General features: G+C 35.8%; 1 protein-coding gene across 1 annotated transcript in view; it reads left to right on the plus strand.

Annotated features, from left to right (window-relative positions):
• PPP2R5A (protein phosphatase 2 regulatory subunit B'alpha) overlaps window positions 1-24,422 on the plus strand; it is a 91,917-nt gene that overhangs the window by 58,123 nt on the left and 9,372 nt on the right. The window contains exons 4-8 of the mRNA XM_060130997.1: window positions 15,907-15,999; window positions 19,409-19,539; window positions 21,811-21,870; window positions 22,792-22,900; window positions 23,919-23,972. Of these exons, the coding sequence (XP_059986980.1) occupies window positions 15,907-15,999; window positions 19,409-19,539; window positions 21,811-21,870; window positions 22,792-22,900; window positions 23,919-23,972 (447 nt within the window). The remainder of the gene's footprint in view (window positions 1-15,906; window positions 16,000-19,408; window positions 19,540-21,810; window positions 21,871-22,791; window positions 22,901-23,918; window positions 23,973-24,422) is intronic.

A 24,422-nucleotide genomic window follows, 5' to 3' on the forward strand; every position in this document is an offset into this window, starting at 1 on the left:
CCCAGAGCTGCAAGGATTCTTCAATATACGCAAATCAATCAGTGTGGTACACCATATTAACAAATTGAAGAATAAAAACCATATGATCATCTCAATAGATGCAGAAAAAGCTTTTGACAAAATTCAACACCTATTTATGATAAAAACTCTCCAGAAAGTGGGCATAGAGGGAACCTACCTCAACATAATAAAGGCCATATACGACAAACCCACAGCAAACATCATTCTCAACTGTGAAAAACTGAAAGCATTTCCTCTAAGATCAGGAACAAGACAAGGATTGCCACCCTCACCACTATTATTCAAGAGTTTTGGAAGTCCTAGCCACGGCAATCAGAGAAGAGAAAGAAATAAAATGAATGCAAATTGGAAAAGAAGAAGTAAAACTGTCACTGTTTGCAGATGACATGATAGTATACATAGAGAATCCTAAAGATGCCACCAGAAAACTACTAGAGCTAATCAATGAATTTGGTAAGTTGCAGGATACAAAATTAATGCACAGAAATCTCTTACAGTCCTATACACTAATGATGGAAAATCTGAAAGAGAAATTAAGGAAACACTTCCATTTACCACTGCAACAAAAAGAATAAAATACCTAAGAATAAACCTACCTAGGGAGACAAAAGACCTGTATGCAGAAAACTGTAAGACACCGATGAAAGAAATAAAAGATGATACAAACAGATGGAGAGATATACCATGTTCTTGGATTGGAAGAATCAGTATTGTGAAAATGACTATACTACCCAAAGCAGTCTACAGATTCAGTGCAATCCGTATCAAATTACCAATGGCATTTTTTATAGAACTAGAACAAAAAATCTTAAAATTTATATGGAGACACAAAAAACCCCAAATAGCCATAGCAGTCTTGAGGGAAAAAAACGGAGCAGGAGGAATCAGACTCCCTGACCTCAGACTATACTACAAAAGTACAGTCATCAAGACAATATGGTACTGGCACAAAAACAGAAATGTAGATCAATGGAACAGGATAAGAAAGCCCAGAGATAAACCCACGCACCTTGGTCAACTAATCTATGACAAAGGAGGCAAAGATATACAGTGAAGAAAAGACAGTCTCTTCATTAAGTGTTGCTGGGAAAACTGGACAGGTACATGTAAAAGAATGAAATTAGAACACTCGCTAACACTATACACACAAAAAATCTCTAAATAGATTAGAGACCTAAATGTAAGACCAGACACTTTAAAACTCTTAGAGGAAAACATAGGAAGAACACTCTGACATAAATCACAGCAAGACCTTTTTTGATCCACCTCCTAGAGCAATGGAAATAAAAACAAATATAAACAAATGGGACCTAATGAAACTTCAAAGCTTTTGCAAAGCAAAGGAAACTACAAACCAACCGAAAAGACAACCCTCAGAATGGGAGAAAATATTTGCAAAGAAATCAACAGACAAAGGATTAATCTCCAAAATATATAAACAGCTCATGCAGCTCAATATTAAAAAAACAACCAACCCAATACAAAAATGGGCAGAAGACCTAAATAGACATTTCTCCAAAGAAGACATACAGATGGGCAAGAAGCACATGAAGGCTGCTCAGCATCACTAATTATTAGAGAAATGCAAATCAAAACTACAGTGAGGTATCACCTCACACCAATTAGATTGGACTTCATCAGGAAATCTACAAACAACAAATGCTGGAGAGGGTGTGGAGAAAAGGGAACCCTCTTGCACTGTTGGTGGGAATGTAAGTTGATACAGCCCCTGTGGAGAACAGTATGGAGATTCCTTTAAAAACTAAAAATAGAATTACCATATGATCCAGCAATCCCACTACTGGGCGTATACCCAGAGAAAACCAGAATTCAAAAAGACACATGCACCCCAATGTTCATTGCAGCACTATTTACAATAGCCAGGTCATGGAAGCAACCTAAATGCCCATCAACAGATGAATGGATAAAGAAGATGTGGTACGTATATACAATGGAATATTACTCAGCCATAAAAAGGGATGAAATTGGGTCATTTGTAGAGACGTGGATGAATCTAGAGACTGTCATACAGAGTAAAGTTGTGTCAGAAAGAGGAAAACAAATATTGTATATTAACACATATAATCAGAACCTAGAAAAATGGTAAAGATGAAGAGGTTTGCAGGGCAGAAATTGAGACACAGATGTAGAGAACAGATGTATGGACATTAAGGGCGGAAAGTGGCAGGGGGTGAGCCTTTTACTTTCACAGTAAATACTTACATGGCAATTCAGAGCTTCTTCTATTTCCCATACTCTTCTCCTTCCCCTCCTCCAACTCCCTATTTTTGATAGTTGTACATAGTTAGAATATATAACTGATTTTATACTATTCTGTCACCTTTATGCCCAACACTTGTCATTAGTTCTACAGGTAATATATTTAATATTTACTATCAATCCTTATGAAAAATTTCTCTGACCATTTCTTGGTAATTTGAAGCTCATTCTTTAGTAGAAGGGCTCATGGGACCACTATTTCCTGAGTTGTTGCCTGTTTCATCTCAGTTTGTGTCTAGCATTTATGTTTAAAGATCAATTTGAATTGATATAAAATCCTTGGTTCAGCTTCTTAATTTCCTTAGGTACCTTAAATATGTTATTCCATTGTCTTCTTATTTCAGTCTGATTTTTTTCCTCTTATATTCTTGGTCTTTATGCCTGGACGCCCAAAGGATATTTTTCCTTTAATGGCCAGTTGTTTTTTTGTTTTTGTTTTTTGGTTGCACTGGGTCTTCGTTGCTGCGCACAGGCTTTCTCTGGTTGCGTCGAGCAGGGACTACTCTTTGCTGCGGTGCATGGGCTTCTCATTGCAGTGGCTTCTCTTGTTGTGGAGCACAGGCTCTAGGCATGCTGGCTTCAGTAGTTGAGGCTCGCGGGCTCTGGAGTGCAGGCTCAGTAGTTGTGGCACACGGGCTTAGTTGCTTCTCAGCATGTGGGATCTTCCTGGACCAGGGCTCGAACCCATGTCCCCTGCATTGGAAGGCGGATTCTTAACCACTGCGCCACCAGGGAAGTCCTGCCAATTGCTTTTCTTGGTCTATACATAAGTGTTGATTTTTTCTACATCAGTTTTCCCAGTTGAATAGTGTTCTTTTGCTGTAAAAAAAACACTTTTATTTTTGAAAAGTTTTCTTCAATAATACTTTTTAGTATTTCTTTTGTTCCACCCCATTGTTTTCTTCTTTGGGAATACCTGCTATTCATATGTTGGCTCTTTGCTTCTGTCTATATATATCACTTTCTCTTGAAATCTTTTTGTTTTTCTTATCTCTTTCTTAATTTTGTTGGATTGTCTTTAATTTTTCTTTTTTCCATACTCTTTTTCATTTTTCCATTACTCTGGTTGAAAGGCAGACTGACAGAATCAATATTTAGTTTTTCCAGCTTCAGTAGTAGAGACATGCAGGGGAAAGGGAATGGGTGCTAGATTAGCTAAGCAACAATGCCTGCCACAGGCTTGAACCATTGGAGGCAAGAGTCTATCCTGAATAAAATGAAAAATGATAGATTTGTTAATGACAATAGGATGGATAACATCAGCTATTTTCTACATAGTTCCTGGGAGATAGAGAGGAACCTTGCTTTTATATATGGGTGCTCGGTGTTGCTTCAGATTATATTGTTTGTTTGTTTGTTTGTTTTTGGCCGCACTACATGGCTCGCGGGATCTTAGTTCCCCAACCAGGGATTGAACCCAGGCCCTCAGCAGTGAAAGTGTGGAGACCTAACCACTGGACCACCAGGGAATTCCTCCAGATTATATTGTTGAGTTTTTATTTTACCAGGACTTATATTTATTCGTGCCATTTCATTCTATTTTTATTATAAAAGATGAGAAAGAAATTTATATTCTAAACTATTTGGGACACTTTAAAGCAATAGTCTGCCTCATTATTTATTCACTCTGTCTAGCACCTATACATCCAAATAAAATGGAAGAGGAATCCTAGGATTAGTGTAAACTGATAAAATTTTTGAGATTTATCAGCACATTAGAGCTTATAGAATAGAAAAACTGAAGTGGTAAACTATGTTTTAATAGCACTGCACAGGGTTCATCTGAAATTTCATGCCATAGTTGGTATAAAATTAGTGATATAATAGGTTTAATGATGCAAAGGTTTTAAAAGCATGAAATTCTCATTAGCCAGTAAGTTATATATATTTTTAATCACATGTAGTTGGATAACCTGAAAAAAAATCTCAGTCTTTGAATTTTTAAAAACAATTTTTCCATTAAGATATTTTTATATGCCCTTGGGAATTAACTGTAAATATTCAGCCATATATACAAAGTGCTTTCTGTTTTTCACTGGTATGATTTGAAGTTTACTTAAATTCACTGGAACTAGTGGTTCTTAACATTTTAGGAGATGGTGAGTTGCTTTCAAAATATGATTTTTTAAAAATGAGTTTTCTCTCAAGACAAATTCATAGATACCCAAGAAATATTACATAGCCATGGTCTTCTGATTAAAAGGCTCTGCTCTGGATATATATGTTTATAGTTAAAAATCTTTCTAGTAACTAAAATTTGGTATACAGTTTTTAAATTTGGCAGTCAGATGGTCTGTTAAATGCGAAGTGAACTGATTGATAGGATTTGTCAGTAGCTACATCATCATACTTTTTTTAGAGTGGAATGTTAAAGCTGTTCTGATGAATGAACTTATAGAGAGTATAGCACTGAGGAAGTTTGCTCAATGAAAATTGCATTCCTTGTTGTTAATATATCTTGAATCATGTCACCTGGAATTTTTTTTTTTGTACTAAAAGTTTACATTTTACATATAGCTTATCAGGTCTTTGATGCTAGAAATTAATTTGCCAGGATGAAAAATAAATATTAAATTTAGTTAATGAGGGGAATAATCTCAAGTAATTTCAGACCTTTCAAATTTTTGTTTCTTCAACTTTTTGTGAATTTTCTAAAAAGGTGCTAATTTACAATTTCTTTTTACTTTTTTTTCCACACTGTAACGGAAATACTAATGAACAATGGAATAAATGGAATAAAGAAACACAGAAGAAAAGAACAAAAGGCCATTTTAGCACTGGGGATCACTATCTGGCCATATCTTTTAATTTACTGAGTATTATATGATAATTATTGATGTAAAACAGCTATAAGTTATTTTTAAATTTTCTTTCCTAAGTATTATTGCTTTGTATTTATTGAAGACCAACAAGATAGTAATTTTCTATATGCCTACTTCTAGATAATTAGAGAGGCATGACTGCTATACTAGCTTGGAATACAGGCAGGTTATGTAGTATTTTTATTTTCTTTTATCAACTATCTTCTTTTTTTGGCACAGATAATTAAGATGTAATTATGTAGGATACTGAATAGAACACAGACCTTTTTAGGATAACTTGATTTGAGGAACTAGAGGCTCTTCTTTATGATCTGTATAAGTAGAAATTTAAAGTGGGGACATATATATTTTATAATGTACACCTTCACATCCAAATAGCTCTTGACCAGATGCTATATTTTAAATATTTGCATGTTCTAAGAATCAAAAATTATAGGGACTATGACTTAGTGCACCAACACTTATGCACAGAAATAGAAAAGGAACATCTTTTATCCTTATTTTAAGATTGAGAAACATTTTCATTACTTTGACCTTTTTAATTGTAAATAGTTATTTGTTATTAATTATCTTTTTAATTATTATGGTTAAAAGAGCAGCGGAAAAATAGGCTGATCATATTTAAGCTATTCAAGGTTTGTGCAGAATACGTCCTATTTTTAAAAGGAGAAAAAAACAACAACCCAGATTCTTATAGGACTAAGATTTTGTTAGTGTTTGCTATGTACCAGGCAGTGTTCCCTAATATCCGTCATTGAATTTAGTAGACGTTAATTCTTACATAAATTCTTTCAAATATTAAATCAATTTTTAAAGCCCCATTTAAATTAGCTTCCTCTTAATGGAGGTTGGAAAACATTCAGTCAGCATACTCCTTGAAAAAGAGCCTCTGTGTATTTGTAAATCATTAAAGTTGCTTTTAAGTTTGCCTTTCTAAGCCAAACATTTCTAGTTCCTTTAGCTTTTTATATAGGTCTTATTTTCAAATACATTAATGATCTATGCTCTTTTGTGGTGTGCCTTCTAAAATCTTTTATTGGTAAAGACCAGAATTTTACGTATTTTATTTTAACTGCCTTAGGAAGGACACAGTCAGTACTGAATAGAATGCTAAGATTATCCTTCTTTCCTTACACTTTTTAGTTATCTTTCATCTTTTAGGGTATTTTTTGGATTAAAGGAATAGGAGGACCTTGAACATATGTGGAGATTGCCATTTTATTAGAGAAATAAGCCCATTGCTGAAAGTATCTATTGTCCCTTTGCAGCACTGTTTGTTAGGTTCTTGGAGCAAATTATTTTTTCATGTGGAAGAACATAGAGAAACTTTAATACAGAAATACAAATACAGTTTCTCAACTATGATTTTCATTCATTCAGCAAATATTTATTGGGCATCTCTTGTGTTTCAGGCATTATTCTAAATATTGGGGGTAAAGCATTGAAGTAATAAGCAAACTGTCTTGCACTCTAGGGGAAAAGAATAAATAATACTATGTCAGGGTGTGATAAATACAAGAAAAAAAGTAATGCAGAATAAAGGGTATAGAGAGAGTGACAGTGGGGGCGGGGTAAAGTTTTATAGAAGCATGGCCTTAGTTGTGCCATATTGAAGATTTTTAGCTCTGTAGGTCACTCGTGTTTTTCTACCTCTGTTTGGGATTACTGAACATGTATTTAACCTTTTGTCATCATCTCTTCAGTGGTGCTAAGTTGGTTGCATAAAAGCTTTTTGCTACTCATCTTGAGTGGTCACTTAATTAATGTTCACTGTGTCAGGTAAGTGATGCAGATGAAACCTGTGTAAGAAATGATATGTCAGATCTGTGATAGGCACAGGTTTCAACTGTATATGTGATTTAGAGGATTCATGTTGATCTGGAGCTTGATGTCATGTAAGTCTTCCAAAAGACATGCTATTACTGTTAAAACTAATAAGCCTCAAGCCCTGAATGCATGCCATGCTTGACTCAGGGCTAACTTGGCCCCTCCTTACCACAGCTTTTAACTTGGAATCTGCATAAAGAGTCTCTGATTTCACACCCACCAGCCCCTACGCTACACCATCTTCTTCTTGAGACATCTACCTTTCTTATAAAAGCCCTCCTCTTTCTTCTTGATTTGTCCAAAATCACACCTAATGCAGGGCTCAAGTTTTATGTCCTCCTTAAAACTCTCCTGTTGACCTTATTCCACAGTGATATAGCCCTTTCCTAAATGTCTCCTGAACTCATAGTTTGTGCCATATAGTTTTTGTGTATATACCATTTTATATGTTTTTATTTTTGTCTTACCTCCCCAGTACGTGAATGAGCTTTTCAGAGCTTACCTGCTATCTGTTCACACTAAACATAGTTAAAGGAAAACTTGTTTCTTCTACCCTCAACATTTCTGACACCAAATATATAGATTTTCCGCACCAAGAAATTCTTCAGTTCTCTGTGAACATCAACTGGGTGTCCTACAATTTATTCATTCTGACACTGACTACCCAGAGTTAGCAAGGACCCCAGGGGTTAAGGGCTCAGTCCATCAAGACTGGGGTCTTGCCATCACTGCAGTTGGCAGTCGAGAGTCTGGGCCTCCCATACTTCTAATTGGCTATAAATCTGGGGTTACCATGACCCACTCTTCTGGTTCAATAATTTGTTATAACAACTCACAGAACTCAAGGAAACACTTTACTTACTGTTACCAGTTTATTATAAAGGATATAACTCAGGAATAGCCAAATAGAAGAGATGAATAGGGTAAGGTGTGGAGAAGGGGCTTGGATTTTCCATGAACCACCCTCCCAGCACTTTGACGTGTTCACCGACCCAGAAGTTCTTCAAACCCCTTTGTTTAGGATGTTTCTGATGGTTGTATCACGTAGGCATGATAAATTAAATAATTGGCTATTGGTGGTTAAACTCAATCTTCTTCTCCCCTTCCTGGAGGATGGGGGCTTGGGCTGAAAGTTCCAACCCTCTGATACTATGGTTGGTTCCTCTGATAACCAGCCTTCATCCTCCAGAGTCACCTCATTAGCATAAACTCATAACCATAAACTGTGGTTGAAAGGGGCTTATTATGAATAACAAAAGATCTTCTTCTCACTCTTTATCGCTTAGGAAATTCCACGGGTTTAGGAGCCCTCTGCCAATAACCAGGGATGAAGACCAAATATATATTTCTTATTTTATCACAATATCACAGTAGCCCAGTATTAGAGATGAAAATAGGCACTGAGCAGGTTGTGCCAGTGAAACTGCATAGCAGTTTGTGAGAATGTACTAACACTTCACAAGACTCTGATAATTTTTGTATATCTTTTTGCATGTGTTGGCCCAAAGCAAAATTATCTATATAGTTGGTTGATTAGAAAATTATTTATAAATAAAAAACTACTATCAACTTCTATTTTTTCTTGTTATATTCTTTTTCTTAAGGGTAAATTTTTTTTTTTATATACAGCAGGTCCTTATTACTCATCAGTTTTATACACATCAGTGTATACATGTCAATCCCAATTGCCTAATTCATCACACCACCACCACCACCCCACCAGCACTTTCCCCCCTTGGTGTCCATACGTTTGTTCTCTACATCTGTGTCTCAATTTCTGCCCTGCAAACCGGTTCATCTGTACCATTTTTCTAAGTTCCACATATATGCGTTAATATACGATATTTGTTTTTCTCTTTTTGACTTACTTCACTCTGTGTGACAGTCTCTAGATCCATCCACATCTCTACAAATGACCCAATTTCGTTCCTTTTTATGGCTGAGTAATATTGCATTGTATATATGTACCACATCTTCTTTATCTATTCGTCTGTCGATGGGCATTTAGGTTGCCTCCATTACCTGGTTATAGTAAATAGTGCTGTAATGAACATTGGGGTGCATGTGTCTCTTTGAATTATGGTTTCCTCTGGGTATATGCCCAGTAGTGGGATTGCTGGATCATATGGTAATTCTATTTTTAGTTTTTTAAGGAACCACCATACTGTCCTCCATAATGGCTGTATCAATTTACATTCCCACCAACAGTGCAAGAGGGTTCCCTTTTCTCCACGCCCTCTCCAGCATTTGTTGTTTGTAGATTTTCTGATGATGCCCATTCTAACTGGTGTGAGGTGACACCTCATTGTAGATTTGATTTGCATTTCTCTAATAATTAGTGATGTTGAGCAGCTTTTCATATGCTTCTTGCCCATCTGTATGTCCTCTTCGGAGAAATGTCTGTTTAGGTCTTCTGCCCATTTTTGTATTGGGTTGGTTGTTTTTTTTATATTGAGCTGCATGAGCTGTTTATATATGTTGGAGATTAATCCTTTGTCCGTTGATTCGTTTGGAAATATTTTCTCCCATTCTGAGGGTTGTCTTTTCGTCTTGTTTATGGTTTCCTTTGCTGTGCAAAAGCTTTGAAGTTTCATTAGGTCCCATTTGTTTATTTTGGGTTTTATTTCCATTACTCTAAGAGGTGGATCAAAAAAAGATCTTGCTGTGATTTATGTCAAAGAGTGTTCTTCCTATGTTTTCCTCTAAGAGTTTTAAAGTGTCTGGTCTTACATTTAGGGTCTCTAATCCATTTAGAGATTTTTTGTGTGTATGGTGTTAGGGAGTGTTCTAATTTCATTTTACAATGTAGCTGTCCAGTTTTCCCAGCATCACTTAATGAAGAGACTGTCTTTTCTCCCCTGTATATCCTTGCCTCCTTTGTCATAGATTAGTTGACCATAGTGCATTGGTTTCTCTCTGGGCTTTCTATCTTGTTCCATTGATCTATGTTTCTGTTTTTGTACCAGTACGATATTGTCTTGATTACTGTAGCTTTGTAGTATAGTCTGAAGTCAGGGAGTCTGATTCCTCCAGCTCCACTTTTTTCCCTCAAGACTGCTTTGGCTATTTAGGGTCTTTTGTGTCTCCATACAAATTTTAAGATGATTTGTTCTAGTTCCGTAAAAAATGCCATTGGTAATTTGATAGGGATTACGTTGAATCGATAGATTGCTTTGGGTGTTATAGTCATTTTCACAATATTGATTCTTCCAATCCAAGAACATGGTATATCTCTCCATCTGTTGGTATCATCTTTAATTTCTTTCATCAGTGTCTTATAGTTTTCTGCATACAGGTCTTTTTTCTCCCTAGGTATTTTATTCTTTTTGTTGCAGTGGTAAATGGGAGTGTTTCCTTAATTTCTCTTTCAGATTTTTCATCGGTAGTGTATAGGAATGCAAGAGATTTCTGTGCATTAATTTTGTATCCTGCAACTTTACCAAATTCATTGATTAGCTCTAGTAGTTTTCTGGTGGCATCTTTAGAATTCTCTATGCATAGTATCATGTCATCTGCAAACAGTGACAGTTTTACTTCTTGTTTTCCAATTTGCATTCATTTTATTTCTTTCTCTTCTCTGATTGCCGTGGCTAGGACTTCCAAAACTATGTTGAATAATAGTGATGAGAGTGGCCATCCTTGTCTTTTTCTTGATCTTGGAGGAAATGCTTTCAGTTTTTCACCATTGAGAATGATGTTTGCTGTGGGTTTGTCGTATATGGCCTTTATTTTGTTGAGGTAGGTTCCCTCTATGCCCACTTTCTGGAGAGTTTTTATCATAAATAGGTGTTGAATTTTGTTAAAAGCTTTTTCTGCATCTATTGAGATGATCATATTGTTTTTATTCTTCAATTTGTTAATATCGTGTATCACATTGATTGATTTGCGTATATTGAAGAATCCTTGCATCCCTGGGATAAATCCCACTTGATCATGGTGTATGAGTCTTTTAATGTGTTGTTGGATTCTGTTTGCTAGTATTTTGTTGAGGATTTTTGCATCTATATTCATCAGTGATATTGGTCTGTAATTTTCTTTTTTTGTAGTATCATTGTCTGGTTTTGGTATCAGGGTGATGGTGTCCTCATAGAATGAGTTTGGGAGTGTTCCTTCCTCTGCAATGTTTTGGAAGAGTTTGAGGATGGGTGTTAGCTCTTCTCTAAATGTTTGATAGAATTCACCTGTGAAGCCATCTGGTCCTGGACTTTTGTTTGTTGGAAGATTTTTAATCACAGTTTCAATTTCATTACTTGTGACTGGTCTGTTCATATTTTCTATTTCTTCGTGGTTCAGTCTTGGAAGGTTATACCTTTCTAAGAATTTGTCTATTTCTTCCATTTTATTGGCATAGAGTTGCTTGTAGTAGTCTCTTAGGATGCTTTGTATTTCTGCAGTGTGTGTTGTAACTTCTCCTTTTCATTTCTAATTTTATTGATTTGAGTCCTCTCCCTCTTTTCTTGATGAGCCTGGTTAATGGTTTATTAATTTTGTTTATCTTCTCAAAGAACCAGCTTTTAGTTTTATTGATCTTTGCTACTGTTTTCTTTGTTTCTATTTCATTTATTTCTGCTCTGATCTTTATGATTTCTTTCCTTCTACTAACTTTGGGTTTTGTCTGTTCTTCTTTCTCTAGTTCCTTTAGGTGTAAGGTTAGATTGTTTATTTGAGATTTTTCTTATTTCTTGAGGTAGGCTTGTATTGCTATAAACTTCCCTCTTAGAACTACTTTTGCTGCATCCCATAGGTTTTGAATCATCGTGTTTTCATTGGCATTTGTCTCTTGGTATTTTTTGATTTCCTCTTTGATTTCTTCAGTGATCTCTTGGTTATTTAGTAACGTATTGTTTAGTCTCCATGTGTTTGTGTATTTTACGTTTTTTTTCCCTGTAATTGATTTCTAATCTCATAGTGTTGTGGTCAGAAAAGATGCTTGGTACGATTTCAATTTTCTTAAATTTACTGAGGCTTGTTTTGTGACCCAGGATGTGATCTCTCCTGGAGAACGTTCTGTGTGCACTTGAGAAGAAAGTGTAATCTGCTGTTTTTGGATGGAATGTCCTATAAATATCAATTAAATCTATCTGGTCTATTGTGTCCTTTAAAGCATGTGTTTCCTTATTAATTTTCATTTTGGATGATCTGTCCATTGGTGTAAGTGAGGGGTTAACGTCCCCCACTATTATTGTGTTACTGTCGATTTCCTCTTTTAGAGCTGTTAGCAGTTGCCTTATGTATTGAGGTGCTCCTATGTTGGGTGCATATATATTTATAATTGTTATATCTTCTTCTTGGATTGATCCTTTGATCATTATGTAGTGTCCTTCCTGTCTCTTGTAACATTCTTTATTTTAAAGTCTATTTTATCTGATATGAGTATTGCTACTCCAGCTTTCTTTTGATTTCCATTTGCAAGGAATATGTTTTCCCATCCGCTCACTTTCAGTCTGTACTTGTCCCTAGGTCTTGAGTGGGTCTCTTGTAGACAGCATATATATGAGTATCGTTTTTGTATCCATTCAGCAAGCCTGTGTCTTTTGGTTGGAGCATTTAATCCATTCATGTCTAAGGTAATTATCGATATGTATGTTCCTATGACCATTTTCTTAATTGTTTTGGGTTTCTTTTTGTAGGTCCTTTTCTTCTCTTGTGTTTCTCACTTAGAGAAGTTCCTGTAGCATTTGTTGTAGAGCTGGTTTGGTGGTGCTGAATTCTCTTTGCTTTTGCTTGTCTGTAAAGCTTTTGATTTCTCCATCAAATCTGAATGAGATCCTTGCCGGCTAGAGTAATCTTGGTTGTAGATCTTCCCTTTCATCACTTTAAATATATCATGCCACTCCCTTCTGGCTTGTAGAGTTTCTGCTGAGAAATCAACTGTTAACCTTATGGGAGTTCCCTTGTATGTTATCGTTTTTCCCTTGCTGCTTTCGGTAATTTTTCTTTGTCTTTAAATTTTACCAGTTTGATTACTATGTGTCTCAGCATGTTTCTCCTCGGGTTTATCCTGTATGGGACTCTCTGCCCTCCCTGGACTTGGGTGGCTCTTTCCTTTCCTATGTTAGGGAAGTTTTCGACTATAATCTCTTCAAATATTTTCTCGGGTCCTTCTCTCTCTCTTCTCCTTCTGGGACCCCTATGATGCAAATGTTGTTGCATTTAGTGTTTTCCCAGAGGTCTCTTAGGCTGTCTTCATTTCTTCTCATTCTTTTTTCTTTATTCTGTTCTGCAGCAGTGAATTCCACCATTCTGTCTTCCAGGTCACTTATCCGTTCTTCTGCCTCAGTTCTTTTGCTATTGGTTCCTTCTAGTGTAGTTTTCATTTCAGTTATTGTATTGTTCATCTCTGTTTGTTTGTTCTTTAATACTTCTAGGTCTTTGTTAAACATTTCTTGTATCTTGTCGATCTTTGCCTCCATTGTTTTTCCGAGGTCCTGGATCATCTTCACTATCATTATTCTGAATTCTTTTTCTGGAAGATTGCCTATCTCCACTTCATTTAGTTGTTTTTCTGGGGCTTAATCTTGTTCCTTCATCTGGTACATAGCCCTCTGCCTTTTCGTCTTGCCTACCTTTCTGTGGTTTTTGTTCCACAGCCTGCAGGGTTGTAGTTCTTCTTGCTTCTGCTGTCTGCTCTCTGGTGGATGAGGCTATCTAAGAGGCTTGTGCAATTCCCCTGATGGGAGGTACTGGTAGTGGGTAGAATGGTAATTTTTTTTTAATTTTATTTACTTTATTCATTTATTTTTGGCCGCATTGGGTCTTCGTTGCTGCGCACAGGCTTTCTCTAGTTGCAGTGAGCAGGGGCTACTCTTCGTTGCATTGTGCACATTTCTCATTGTGGTGGCTTTTCTTGTTGCAGAGTGTGGGCTCTAGGTACATGGGCTTCAGTAGTTGTGGTGCTCCAGCTCAGTAGTTGTGGCTCACAGGCTCTAAAGCAGAGACTTGGTAGTTTTGGTGCACGGGCTTAGTTGCTCCACGGCATGTGGGACCTTCCTCGACTAGAGCTCGAACCCATGTCCCCTGTATTGGCAGGTGGATTCTTAACCACAGTGCCACCAGGGAAGCCCTCATTATATTCTTAATTCATACTTAACATTAAATATTAAATTAGATAATAATTAGACCAGATAAGCATCACTCTTTTTGCATAGTTGGGCAAAGATGAATCAAACAAACAATATTTACTCAGATCCCAAAACTGTTGTTAGCCTTAGCATATTATTGAACTCACTGCAGTAAAAATTTGCTATTCTGTGGTGAATGATAGAGCTTAGATCTGGTAATGCTTTTTGTATGTTGTGAGGTCTGTAAATTTCGTGTAGCAATTTTCCCCGCCTCCGTTCTGTATTGTGGCCTAACTGGCTACCTAAATGTTTATTGAATGACTGTTTTTACTTTGGGATCTAATCCTCCTTTTTTGTTTTTAGGGTGCCAGCTTAATATGTTGTTTAATAGCTAGTAAATTAAGGCACATTTTGGGCTAGACTCCTGCCTTTTATAGCTATTAGGTTACCATAGAAAAAAAGTTTAGTGTTTTTGCCTTTCTCCTTGAAAGGTAGATGTAGGTGTGATGTAGGTAAGTTGAACTAAACATTACTTTTAATTCTGATTTGTGGCAGCAAGTGAATATTTTGCTATTACAATAGTCCCCCTTTATCCACGGTTTTGCTTTCTGCAGTTTGTTACCTGGGATCAACTGCAGTTCGAAAATATTAAGTGGAAAATTACAGAAATAAACAATTCATAAGCTTTAAATTGTGCGCCATTCTGAGTAGCATGTTGAAATCTCCCATCGAGATGTGAATCATATCTTTGTCCAGCATATCCAGCCCATTAGTCACTTAGGAGCTACCTCTGTTACCAAATCGACTGTTATGGTATTGCAGTTCTTGCGTTCAAGTAACCCTTATGTTTTACTGAGTAACAGCCCCAAAGTGCGAGAGTGGTGATGCTGGCAGTTTAGACATGCCAAAGAGAAGCTGTAAAGTGCTTCCTTTAAGCAAAAGGCGAAAGTTCTCAATAAGGAAAGGAAAAAAGCATATGCTGAGGTTGCTAAGATCTATGGTAAGAATGAATCTTCTATCTGTGAAATTCTGAGGAAGGAAAAGAATCGTGCTAGTTTTGCTGTCACACCTCAGACTGCAAAAGTTATGCCCACAGTGCTTAGTTAAGATGGAAGAGTCATTAAATTTGTGGTTAGAAGATATGAACAGAAAATAGGGTTTGGTGCCATTTGAGGTTTCAGTCTTCCAGTGGGGGGGTCTTGGAACTTAGCTCCCATGGTTAAGCGGGGAATACTGTATTTTTAAGATGTTTGGCACTTTTTAGTAGAAGGCTTGTTAGGACTTCTAGTTTATTCACTGTGGTGCACAGACATTTCTTCCTGAGCCCTGTACTTATATGATTTGGTTCATTACTTCCCAAGTGTGGATTTTTTCCCACTGTAGTTTTATAGAAAGACTTGAAGTTCTTCTCTTTTTTTTTAGTTGGTATTGATACACTGCCCCTTATAATTCAGTTTACTCTTACCTGGAGGTTTCTGATCCTGCATTTAAGGAACTCTGGAGATTAAGCTGAGGTAGGTTAGTGGTCCACTGGAGAAGGGTTCCCAGTGAGTATGGAGTGCAAAATAGTCTTCTAAATTAAATATTTTATAGGCATTATCTTCTAAATGAAATATTTTATAGGCATTATCTTTGTTTTCTGGCTCCTGTAAGTTAATATTTTCAATGAATGATGCAACACAATAAATAAATCCCAAAATCTACTAGCTTAGGAGACCAAACTGTGCATATATATTTAGTTTTTTAAAAGCTGTTACCAACTCATGACATTTTTTAATGAGATCTGAAATATCCTTACTAAGTTGGTAAGGGAGGTATGTTTTTGGTGTGAAGTAATGACTTAAGGTAAAATTTTATAGGCACCATCTTAGCTTTTATTTCACTTTGTCTTGTAGCTGGTGTATGAATTCTTCTTAAGGTTTTTGGAGAGCCCTGATTTCCAGCCTAGCATTGCAAAGCGATACATTGATCAGAAGTTTGTACAACAGGTAAGGAATTCTTCTGTCTTAAATTTTTATATTCATCTTAGCAATGATTTATTAACTTGTGATTAAAATAGTCTTTCAAAACTTTAAGGATTTCTGTTTAACAGCACTTAATATTCTTGCCAGGCAATGAAAATAAAAGTAAGTAGCTTTGAGAACACAAGAGTATTTTTTAATCAAGGGTGGCCTTCTAGTGAAATCAATCAAATTATCCTATCCAATCCTAAATCCTCATGGTTGTTTTATAAAGACCAGAAAAGCAAGCCTTTCTGGAATATCTAACTTAGAAAATTTGGTATAACTAGGGGGGAAACCTTTTTTAAAATTTTTAAGTCTTTGAGCTTGAACTTGACATATGGTTCTAAGCACTGTGACTTTGAAATGACAGAGGGTGGAAAAAATAGAAATGGAATTATTGTTAGAAGTTTGGGCTTTATGCTTCTTTCTTACCATCAAGTGTCACTTACCTTTCCTTTTTTTTTCCCCCCTTCCCATCTTAGGCATTCTAGCCACCCAGTTCCTAAACCACAGATAAAATGGGATCTTTAAGAAGAAAAGGAGATAGAGTTAAACATGTGTGATACCTTCTTTCTTTTTATAAGTTGATTATTAGTTGGTTCTTTTGGAACCTTAAATACTCAAAATTAGTTTCTCAGAATGTGTTTATTTTTATTTTCAAAATCTTTTCAACAATTTAAAGGCCTCTTTTTAACTATGTGGTCTTTGCTGGCCCTAGACAAAATTGTGAAGTAGACCAAACCTCTGTGGGTCCATTTTCTCTTTTGAAATACGTATCTGTAAGTTGGGTCTCATTAGGAATTCTCCTCTTCTAAACTAATTAGCATTTTAAAGAAAGGTAGGAGATGGGTGGAAGGGTTGTAATGAAGTGCTGAGGCCAGGATTAAAGATCATTACAAGGACGTTTGCTGCCCTCTTCCCACCATTGTGTGTCCCCTAGCATAAAGATTATACAAGCATGAGTTCCACGTATTTGGAGTTCATTTTTGGTCATTTCCTGTAATTACCAGATAAAGTATTTTGACTAGTAGCTGTGAAGTATTGATAAATGAAGAATATTGTCAAGAATATGTCCTTCAGCCATTCAAGTAGTTCTTCATAAACTATGAAGAAATATTAGGTGTGTGTTAACAGTAAAATGTTAATTTCATTTCAATAACAAGTTAAAAGCAGTCAGATTAAATGGAGCTATGTTATTTTGGTAATTGCAAATGAATGCATATTTATTTCCTTCTATAGCTCTTGTGTGCTACAGAAGGAATACAGTGTATTAAGGAACTTCAGTAATGCCATGTTAAATTGTATTTAAGATAATAGCAGGTTGAGTGGAACAATTGCCTTAGGGCTTCCTCACTCTGGAGCTTGAGGTGTTTTGGCTGCTGGATTATTCAGTGGATTTGAGGGGGAACAAGAAGAAAACTGGTAGGGTAGGATCCATTTTCTACATTCTACTCTGAGTGCCTGAATTGTCTGAGAAGCCAAGGCCCAATAATTTGTTTCTAGCAGTTTATATCACTGTGATTTCACAGATCACTGCTCTGAGGTATTCTTATTATGTTGCTTCCATAAATATTACTATGAGAATTCTCAGCTTTTGTATTTTGAAATTATTTGATTAGGTGGTAAGTTTAAGACTTACAAGTACAGGAGAAAAATCTAAAGTATAAATTTGGACATTTATCATTTCAAGAGAAGAAAACAAGTGTGTAGTTCCAGGTTATGTTCAAATCATAGGATTTCAGAAGAAGGAAGCTAAGAATTATTGAGTGCTTTTTATGTGCCAGGCACTGTCCTTATATGCTTTTATATAAAGAGCTAGACCATATCCAGATTCACAGAGCTAGAAAATGGCACAATCAGGATTTGATTATATTTGATTATATATAAATAGATTGTTTTATTTAGATTGTAATATTTCAAAATAACTTATTTAAATAGATTTGACACTTAGCTAACAACCATTCTCTACTATTTTACGTTGACCCTGAGGATCAACTTGTATTACATTATGTTTGTTCTTGAATTAGACATAGGAAACTTAACAATTAAGGGTTCCTTTTATTAATTTCAAAGCATATCTTCCAAGTAAACCCAACATCAGAACTTGGATTTGAGTGTCTTAAGTGAATAGTTTAGCTGTTTTAATTAGAATAATTTAAAGTGACTTAATTAGGTATATTAACATAAATTCTCATACTCTGTGGATATTTTTTGCTGGAGCCGCATGCAGTACTTAATAATCTAGCAAACAACAAATGCAAACTATAAGCCAGACACTTTAGGGTTATATAAATGTGACTAAAGTCATCACTACTCTCAAAGAATACCCACTCTTGTAGAAGAGATACACATGTAAACAATTACATATAATTCAAGACAGAATGGAAAAAGAACTTAAGGTTCAGAGCGTGCCATCATGACTGTAATTATCAATCCCAAAGTACAGAACATAAAATTCCTTGACAACTTCATAGGTAATTGTATTCTATAAAGAGAGGTTTTGTATATTTTTTCCTAAGAAAATCCAGTGTTTCATTTAAAATACAGTAATACTTTTTTTTGACTGAAGAATTTCAGTTTCTTTACCGTTTTAAAATGGAAATTTGAGCTTTTGATTTTAAATTTTTCAAAGATCTGTTTGTCCTGCCTTTGCTGAAGAGTTGTGTAGAGGTGTAGGAAAAAATGCTGATTTGGCCAATTTGAACTGGTTTAAAATTTTTCAGCCATTTGCTAAGCTGACTTTAAATAAAAATCTGTAGTCTCATCTTTTATTTCAGTGTTATTTCATGAATGATTTTCACTCTGTTAGCATATATCTACCAATATTTTACCTATTAACTAAATATTAATCTTTGAGCTGTTGGCATGGTGACTTGAATGTTTTTAGTGTAAGATCACACAAAAAAAAGAAGCCTTAGTTTGTATAAATTTGCCTAGTAAACTAGAAATACGCATTTGTGCATGTGTATTTTTTAAACTTCATTTATTTAACAATTTGTGGTCTACAAGCTTAAGATTCTGTATGTAGTTTTGACATACTGTCAAAAAACATTTAAAAATCTCTCACATTTCAACACTTTAAAATTATGAGCCGTGTTTAGTAGTCAGGAGTAGGTCAGCATTTTAAAATGAGTGGCAAGGCCAAAAAACAATATTCCACTTCTTGAAGTGTTTATATTATTTATTGTGTGTCATTTTTCAAAATGAAATTAAAAAAATACTCCATAAGCTTTTCTTTATTTCATTATTTAGCAAGAATAAAGTCAATCTGATGAGGCAGAATCTTTTTAAAACTTTTAAAGCTTTTGTAGATTATCTTAAAATCAAAATTAGAATAGAGTGAAGTTTTAGCTCGATTATTTTTAAAAAGTAATTTCTCAGATTTTTTTTAAAGCTCCTGGAGCTTTTTGATAGTGAAGATCCCAGAGAACGCGACTTCCTGAAGACCGTTCTGCATCGAATTTATGGGAAATTTCTTGGATTAAGAGCATTCATCAGAAAACAAATTAACAACATTTTCCTCAGGTAAATTGGTTGTATATTCATATACAGCACTTTTTTTTCCCTTCCATATTTTCTTTTTATTCCAGTTCTTTTAGGTTAATTTTTTTAAATAAATTTATTTTTTTTATTTATTTATTTTTTGGCTGCGTTGGGTCTTCATTGCTGCTTGCAGGCTTTTCTAGTTGCGGCGAGCGGGGGCTACTCTTTCGTTGTGGTGCACGGGCTTCTCATTGCGGTGGCTCTCCTGGTTGCGGAGCATGGGCTCTAGGTATGGGGCTTCAGTAGTTGTAGTGCGCGGGCTCAGTAGCTGTGGCTCGCAGGCACTAGAGCACAGGCTCAGTAGTTGTGGCACACAGGCTTAGTTGCTCCGCGGCATGTGGGATCTTCCCGGATCAGGGCTCGAACCTGTGTCCCCTGCACTGGCAGGCGGATTCTTAACCACTGCACCACCAGGGAAGCCCCTTTAGGTTAATTTTTTTTTTAACATCTTTATTGGGGTATAATTGCTTTACAATGGTGTGTTAGTTTCTGCTTTATAACAAAGTGAATCAGCCACACACACACACGTTCCCATATCTCCTCTCTCCCATGTCCCCCTCCCTCCCACCCTCCCCATCCCACCCCTCCAGGCGGTCACAAAGCACCGCGCCGATATCCCTGTGCCATGTGGCTGCCTCCCACCAGCTATCTACCTTACGTTTGTTAGTGTATACATGTCCATGCCCCTTTCCCGCCCTGTCACAGCTCACCCCTCCCCCTCCCCATATCCTCAAGTCTGCTCTCCAGTAGGTCTGTGTCTTTATTCCTGTCTTACCCCTAGGTTCTTCATGACATTTTTTTTCTTAAATTCCATATATATGTGTTAGCATACGGTATTTGTCTTTCTCTTTCTGACTTACTTCACTCTGTATGACAGACTCTAGGTCTATCCACCTCATTACAAATAGCTCAATTTCATTTCTTTTTATGGCTGAGTAATATTCCATTGTATATACGTGCCACATCTTCTTTATCCATTCATCCGATGATGGGCACTTAGGTTGTTTCCATCTCTGGGCTATTGTAAATAGAGCTGCAATGAACATTTTGGTACATGACTCTTTTTGAATTTTGGTTTTCTCAGGGTATATGCCCAGTAGTGGGGTTGCTGGGTCATATGGTAGATCTATTTGTAGTTTTTTAAGGAACCTCCATACTGTTCTCCATAGTGGCTGAACCAATTCACATTCCCACCAGCAGTGCGATAGGTTAATTTTTAAAGTCTGAAACTTAGAAACTTAACTGATAGTATTTGAGTCATTTTTAGCCTGTTTTATGGATATCATTTGATTGCATCTAACTCTTTCTTGTAACTTCTCATCTAAATGGATAGTAGTAATGAAGACAGTTTTAATAGATAATACCAGTGTTACTGATGTTTAAAATTTATTGAGAGGAGAGTTTGTCTGGTTATGTATTTGAGCACTTGTTTAAAAAATTTTGTATAAATACTATTTAAATCAGTAGCTCTTGGCAGTATTTTCATTCAATTTTCTGACAAAGCTAATTAAATTTATCTTTTGACTACTTTATCAATGAAATCTATTGATTAGTTGCTTCAGATTAGGAGATTTTGCTTTAATACCCAAATTTCAGGTTTGGTTTGTTTGAGTTGACAATGTGGCAAAATTAGGCTAGCATTTTCACACTGTAACAGTCAGAGATGAGAAATATTGCCTCCTCTAGAGAGATCATCTTTGTCCAGCTCTCTGTTCTCTCTGGGGCCCTGCCCATCATTTATGGTATCTGCCCTGCCTATCCTGTCATCATTTGAGTCTATGACTCCCTACTTTAAAGGCGACCCTAATCTTAGAAAGCTAGTCAGCCTGTGTAGTTTAGGCTTAGAGAAATTCTGAGTAAAAGTGGCTTTATTACATGAGTCCTTTTCTCTTAGAGTTACCTATGTATGAGTAGAGGTTTCCTATTTTAAAAAGTATTTATTTGAGAAGACCCATCTTTCTTATAAATTTTAAAGTAAAATAAAATATTCCAGATGAAATTATATTGTTATCTTAATATATAGCAAATTTTAGCAAAAGTATATGTGGTTTAATAGGAAATAGACCTTTTATAAGATTGCTAAGAAGTAACTGATTGGGGGCCAAATGGCTTACAAAGAATTCATTCCTAAAGTGTGCTTGAACATTTCGTATATTTGCCCCTTAGATTTCTTTGTACCTTCCTACATCTTTCTCTCAGTTTAATTTTCTGATGTTTGATTTTTCTTTATATCTATCTTTATTTTAAATTTAGGTTTATATATGAAACAGAGCATTTCAATGGTGTTGCTGAACTCCTTGAAATATTAGGAAGGTAGGTCAGTTTTTTGTTCTTTTTAAGAATTAAGTAACTTTGAATGCTTTCTGTATTAAAATAGCTGGGATTGGAGAAATTATTTCATATTTTAGAGTTTGAATATATAGTATAAGGCATAGTTTCTCAACTGAATTATTATAGCTTTTTAGGGGGTCAGCATATTAAAATAGTGCCATGCAAGACATCTGTTTCAGAATAGACTTGTGCTTTTGAAGCTGTGGCATATTTTATGCCTGATCTTGCCAGACTGCCTCAGAAACCTATAGGATCTGCTTGGGAAGAGATGAAATAAGTTATAGTGAATATTTGGTGAAGTTATAGGAATTCTTGTTCAGGTGTTGATAGATCATTCCTGTACATCTGTTCTTTTTAGAAGAATCTACAGCCTTTGATTTTAGTTTATATGAATATTTTTGCCTTCCTTATTCACCACATAGCAGTATTAACATGAGAGAAGTTTAGACCCTCTATTTATGTTTAGACAATGGTTTTTGTCTCCTCTGTTAATACTTAGAGAATGATTATGGAGAGAACTACTTCTTAATTTCAGATCTTTCAATAAAGTAAGAGAAACTACCCATTTACTTTAGAATATATTGAAAATTCTAACAGTATTGTGATATTGACTCTCCGGTGCTTTAGAGAAGAAAAATAAAGGCATGAATAAGTGATAGGCTTTATAGAAAACATAAAGTTGCTTACTGGGACATTAAATTGGCAGTCCTCGTTTTCTTTTGGGATCACTGAATGACTTAAAGGAGCAGACTTCATAGTGATAGTCTAACGTAGTTTGCAGATGAGTAAGTCATTCAACACCAGGACTGAAGCAGAGCAGTTCCTAGGTACTTGGGGATGTAATAACTTTTAGAAATAAAGTAGTAACTACGTAACCCTTCCCCTGCCTTTTTTTCCCTCCAGTATTATCAATGGCTTTGCATTGCCACTGAAAGCAGAACATAAACAATTTCTAATGAAGGTTCTTATTCCTATGCATACTGCAAAAGGATTAGCTTTGTTTCATGCTCAGGTAAGTTGCAGGAGATTTCAGGTGAAATGAATGTTGTTTCAAAGACTGATATAAAGGCAGAGAAACTGAGAAGTATTGAGGTGGCAATTTTAAGTATATTTAAGCAATTTGCTTTTGTAAGTTGCCCAAAACAAATTTTTACTATATCATAATTTTTAAAGCATTATGATATTTAGTGTTCTTAAATAAGCTGAATGAACTGTAAGTATAGATATAGGAAAGATCAAGTTCTGTTCTGGTCCAGGCCCTGACCTAACTCACTGTGTGACTTCGATAAATCCCACATATCTGCAGAATGTTCCATCTAGCCTCAATGACCTAGTTAGAGAATGGTTTTAGTTTCCTCCATTAATACTCAAAGAATAATATCATATCGGCATAGGCGTACATGTTAGAAACATGCTGAAAAACTAAACTGTTAGCTCTAGTCTTATTTCAGTCAACTTTATCTGTGTAAGTATCTATTAATTTAGTGTGCTATAGTTTACACTTCCGATTCGTAAGACAAAGGCAGTGCTTTTAATTCCCCAAAGAACTGGTCTGCCACCTAAATGATATCGAAAGATTGATATGTCCAACTACATTTTCTTTAATATTTCAGTTAACTTAATATTCAGAAGTTACTACTGAAAAAAGGATTTTTTTTTTTTTGGCTGTACGCGGGCCTCTCAGTGCTGTGGCCTCTCCCGTTGCGGAGCACAGGCTCCGGACGCGGAGGCTCAGCGGCCATGGCTCACGGGCCCAGCCGCTCCGCGGCATGTGGGATCTTCCCGGACCGGGGCACGAACCCGTATCCCCTGCATCGGCAGGCGGACTCTCAACTACTGCGCCACCAGGGAAGCCCAAGGACATCTTTTTTGAAGTAGAAGTTACTTGCACAATTATGAGTATATTCATTTTTATATATTGCGATAAAGTTTGTCAAAATGAGGTAGTTTTGTTAGCTAAATATAAAAATCCTGCATTACTAAATGTTATTTCATTCAGTAATATTTATAAACTGTCCCTTGTATTTTAGCTAGCCTACTGTGTTGTACAGTTCCTGGAGAAAGATACAACACTAACAGAACCTGTAAGTGTTTTACTTATTTTTATGTTTTTGGTCTACATTGTAGCATTTTATTTTAGCTTTCTTTATTCCCTTATAGAGTACCAAACAGTAGTAGTAATATATTTTAAACTAAAATCATTTAGAAGAAGGAAAGTGAGGTTAATCTGTATTCAGAGAACAAGATTGGGATGGGGAGCTCTCATGAGTTATAATATATGTCTTGAGTAACTTAAATGTAGATTAAAGTTAATATATAGTAGTTAAGATGTGTGAGGACAGGATCAAATGACTACAGTGAAATTTTATATACATGGTACCTTCAGTGATAGTCTTTTTAATCTTCATTCACCTTTTGAAATTAAAACATACTTTAAGGGTCCCAAAACTATTCCCTTGAGTTTTGTGTTTTCTTTAGAAATAGGATTTCCCCTCTTATTAACGGTAAACCACATGATAGGGATTGAAAACATT

This window comes from Lagenorhynchus albirostris, chromosome 2 (assembly GCF_949774975.1).
Source record: "Lagenorhynchus albirostris chromosome 2, mLagAlb1.1, whole genome shotgun sequence".
Lineage (NCBI taxonomy): Eukaryota > Metazoa > Chordata > Mammalia > Artiodactyla > Delphinidae > Lagenorhynchus > Lagenorhynchus albirostris.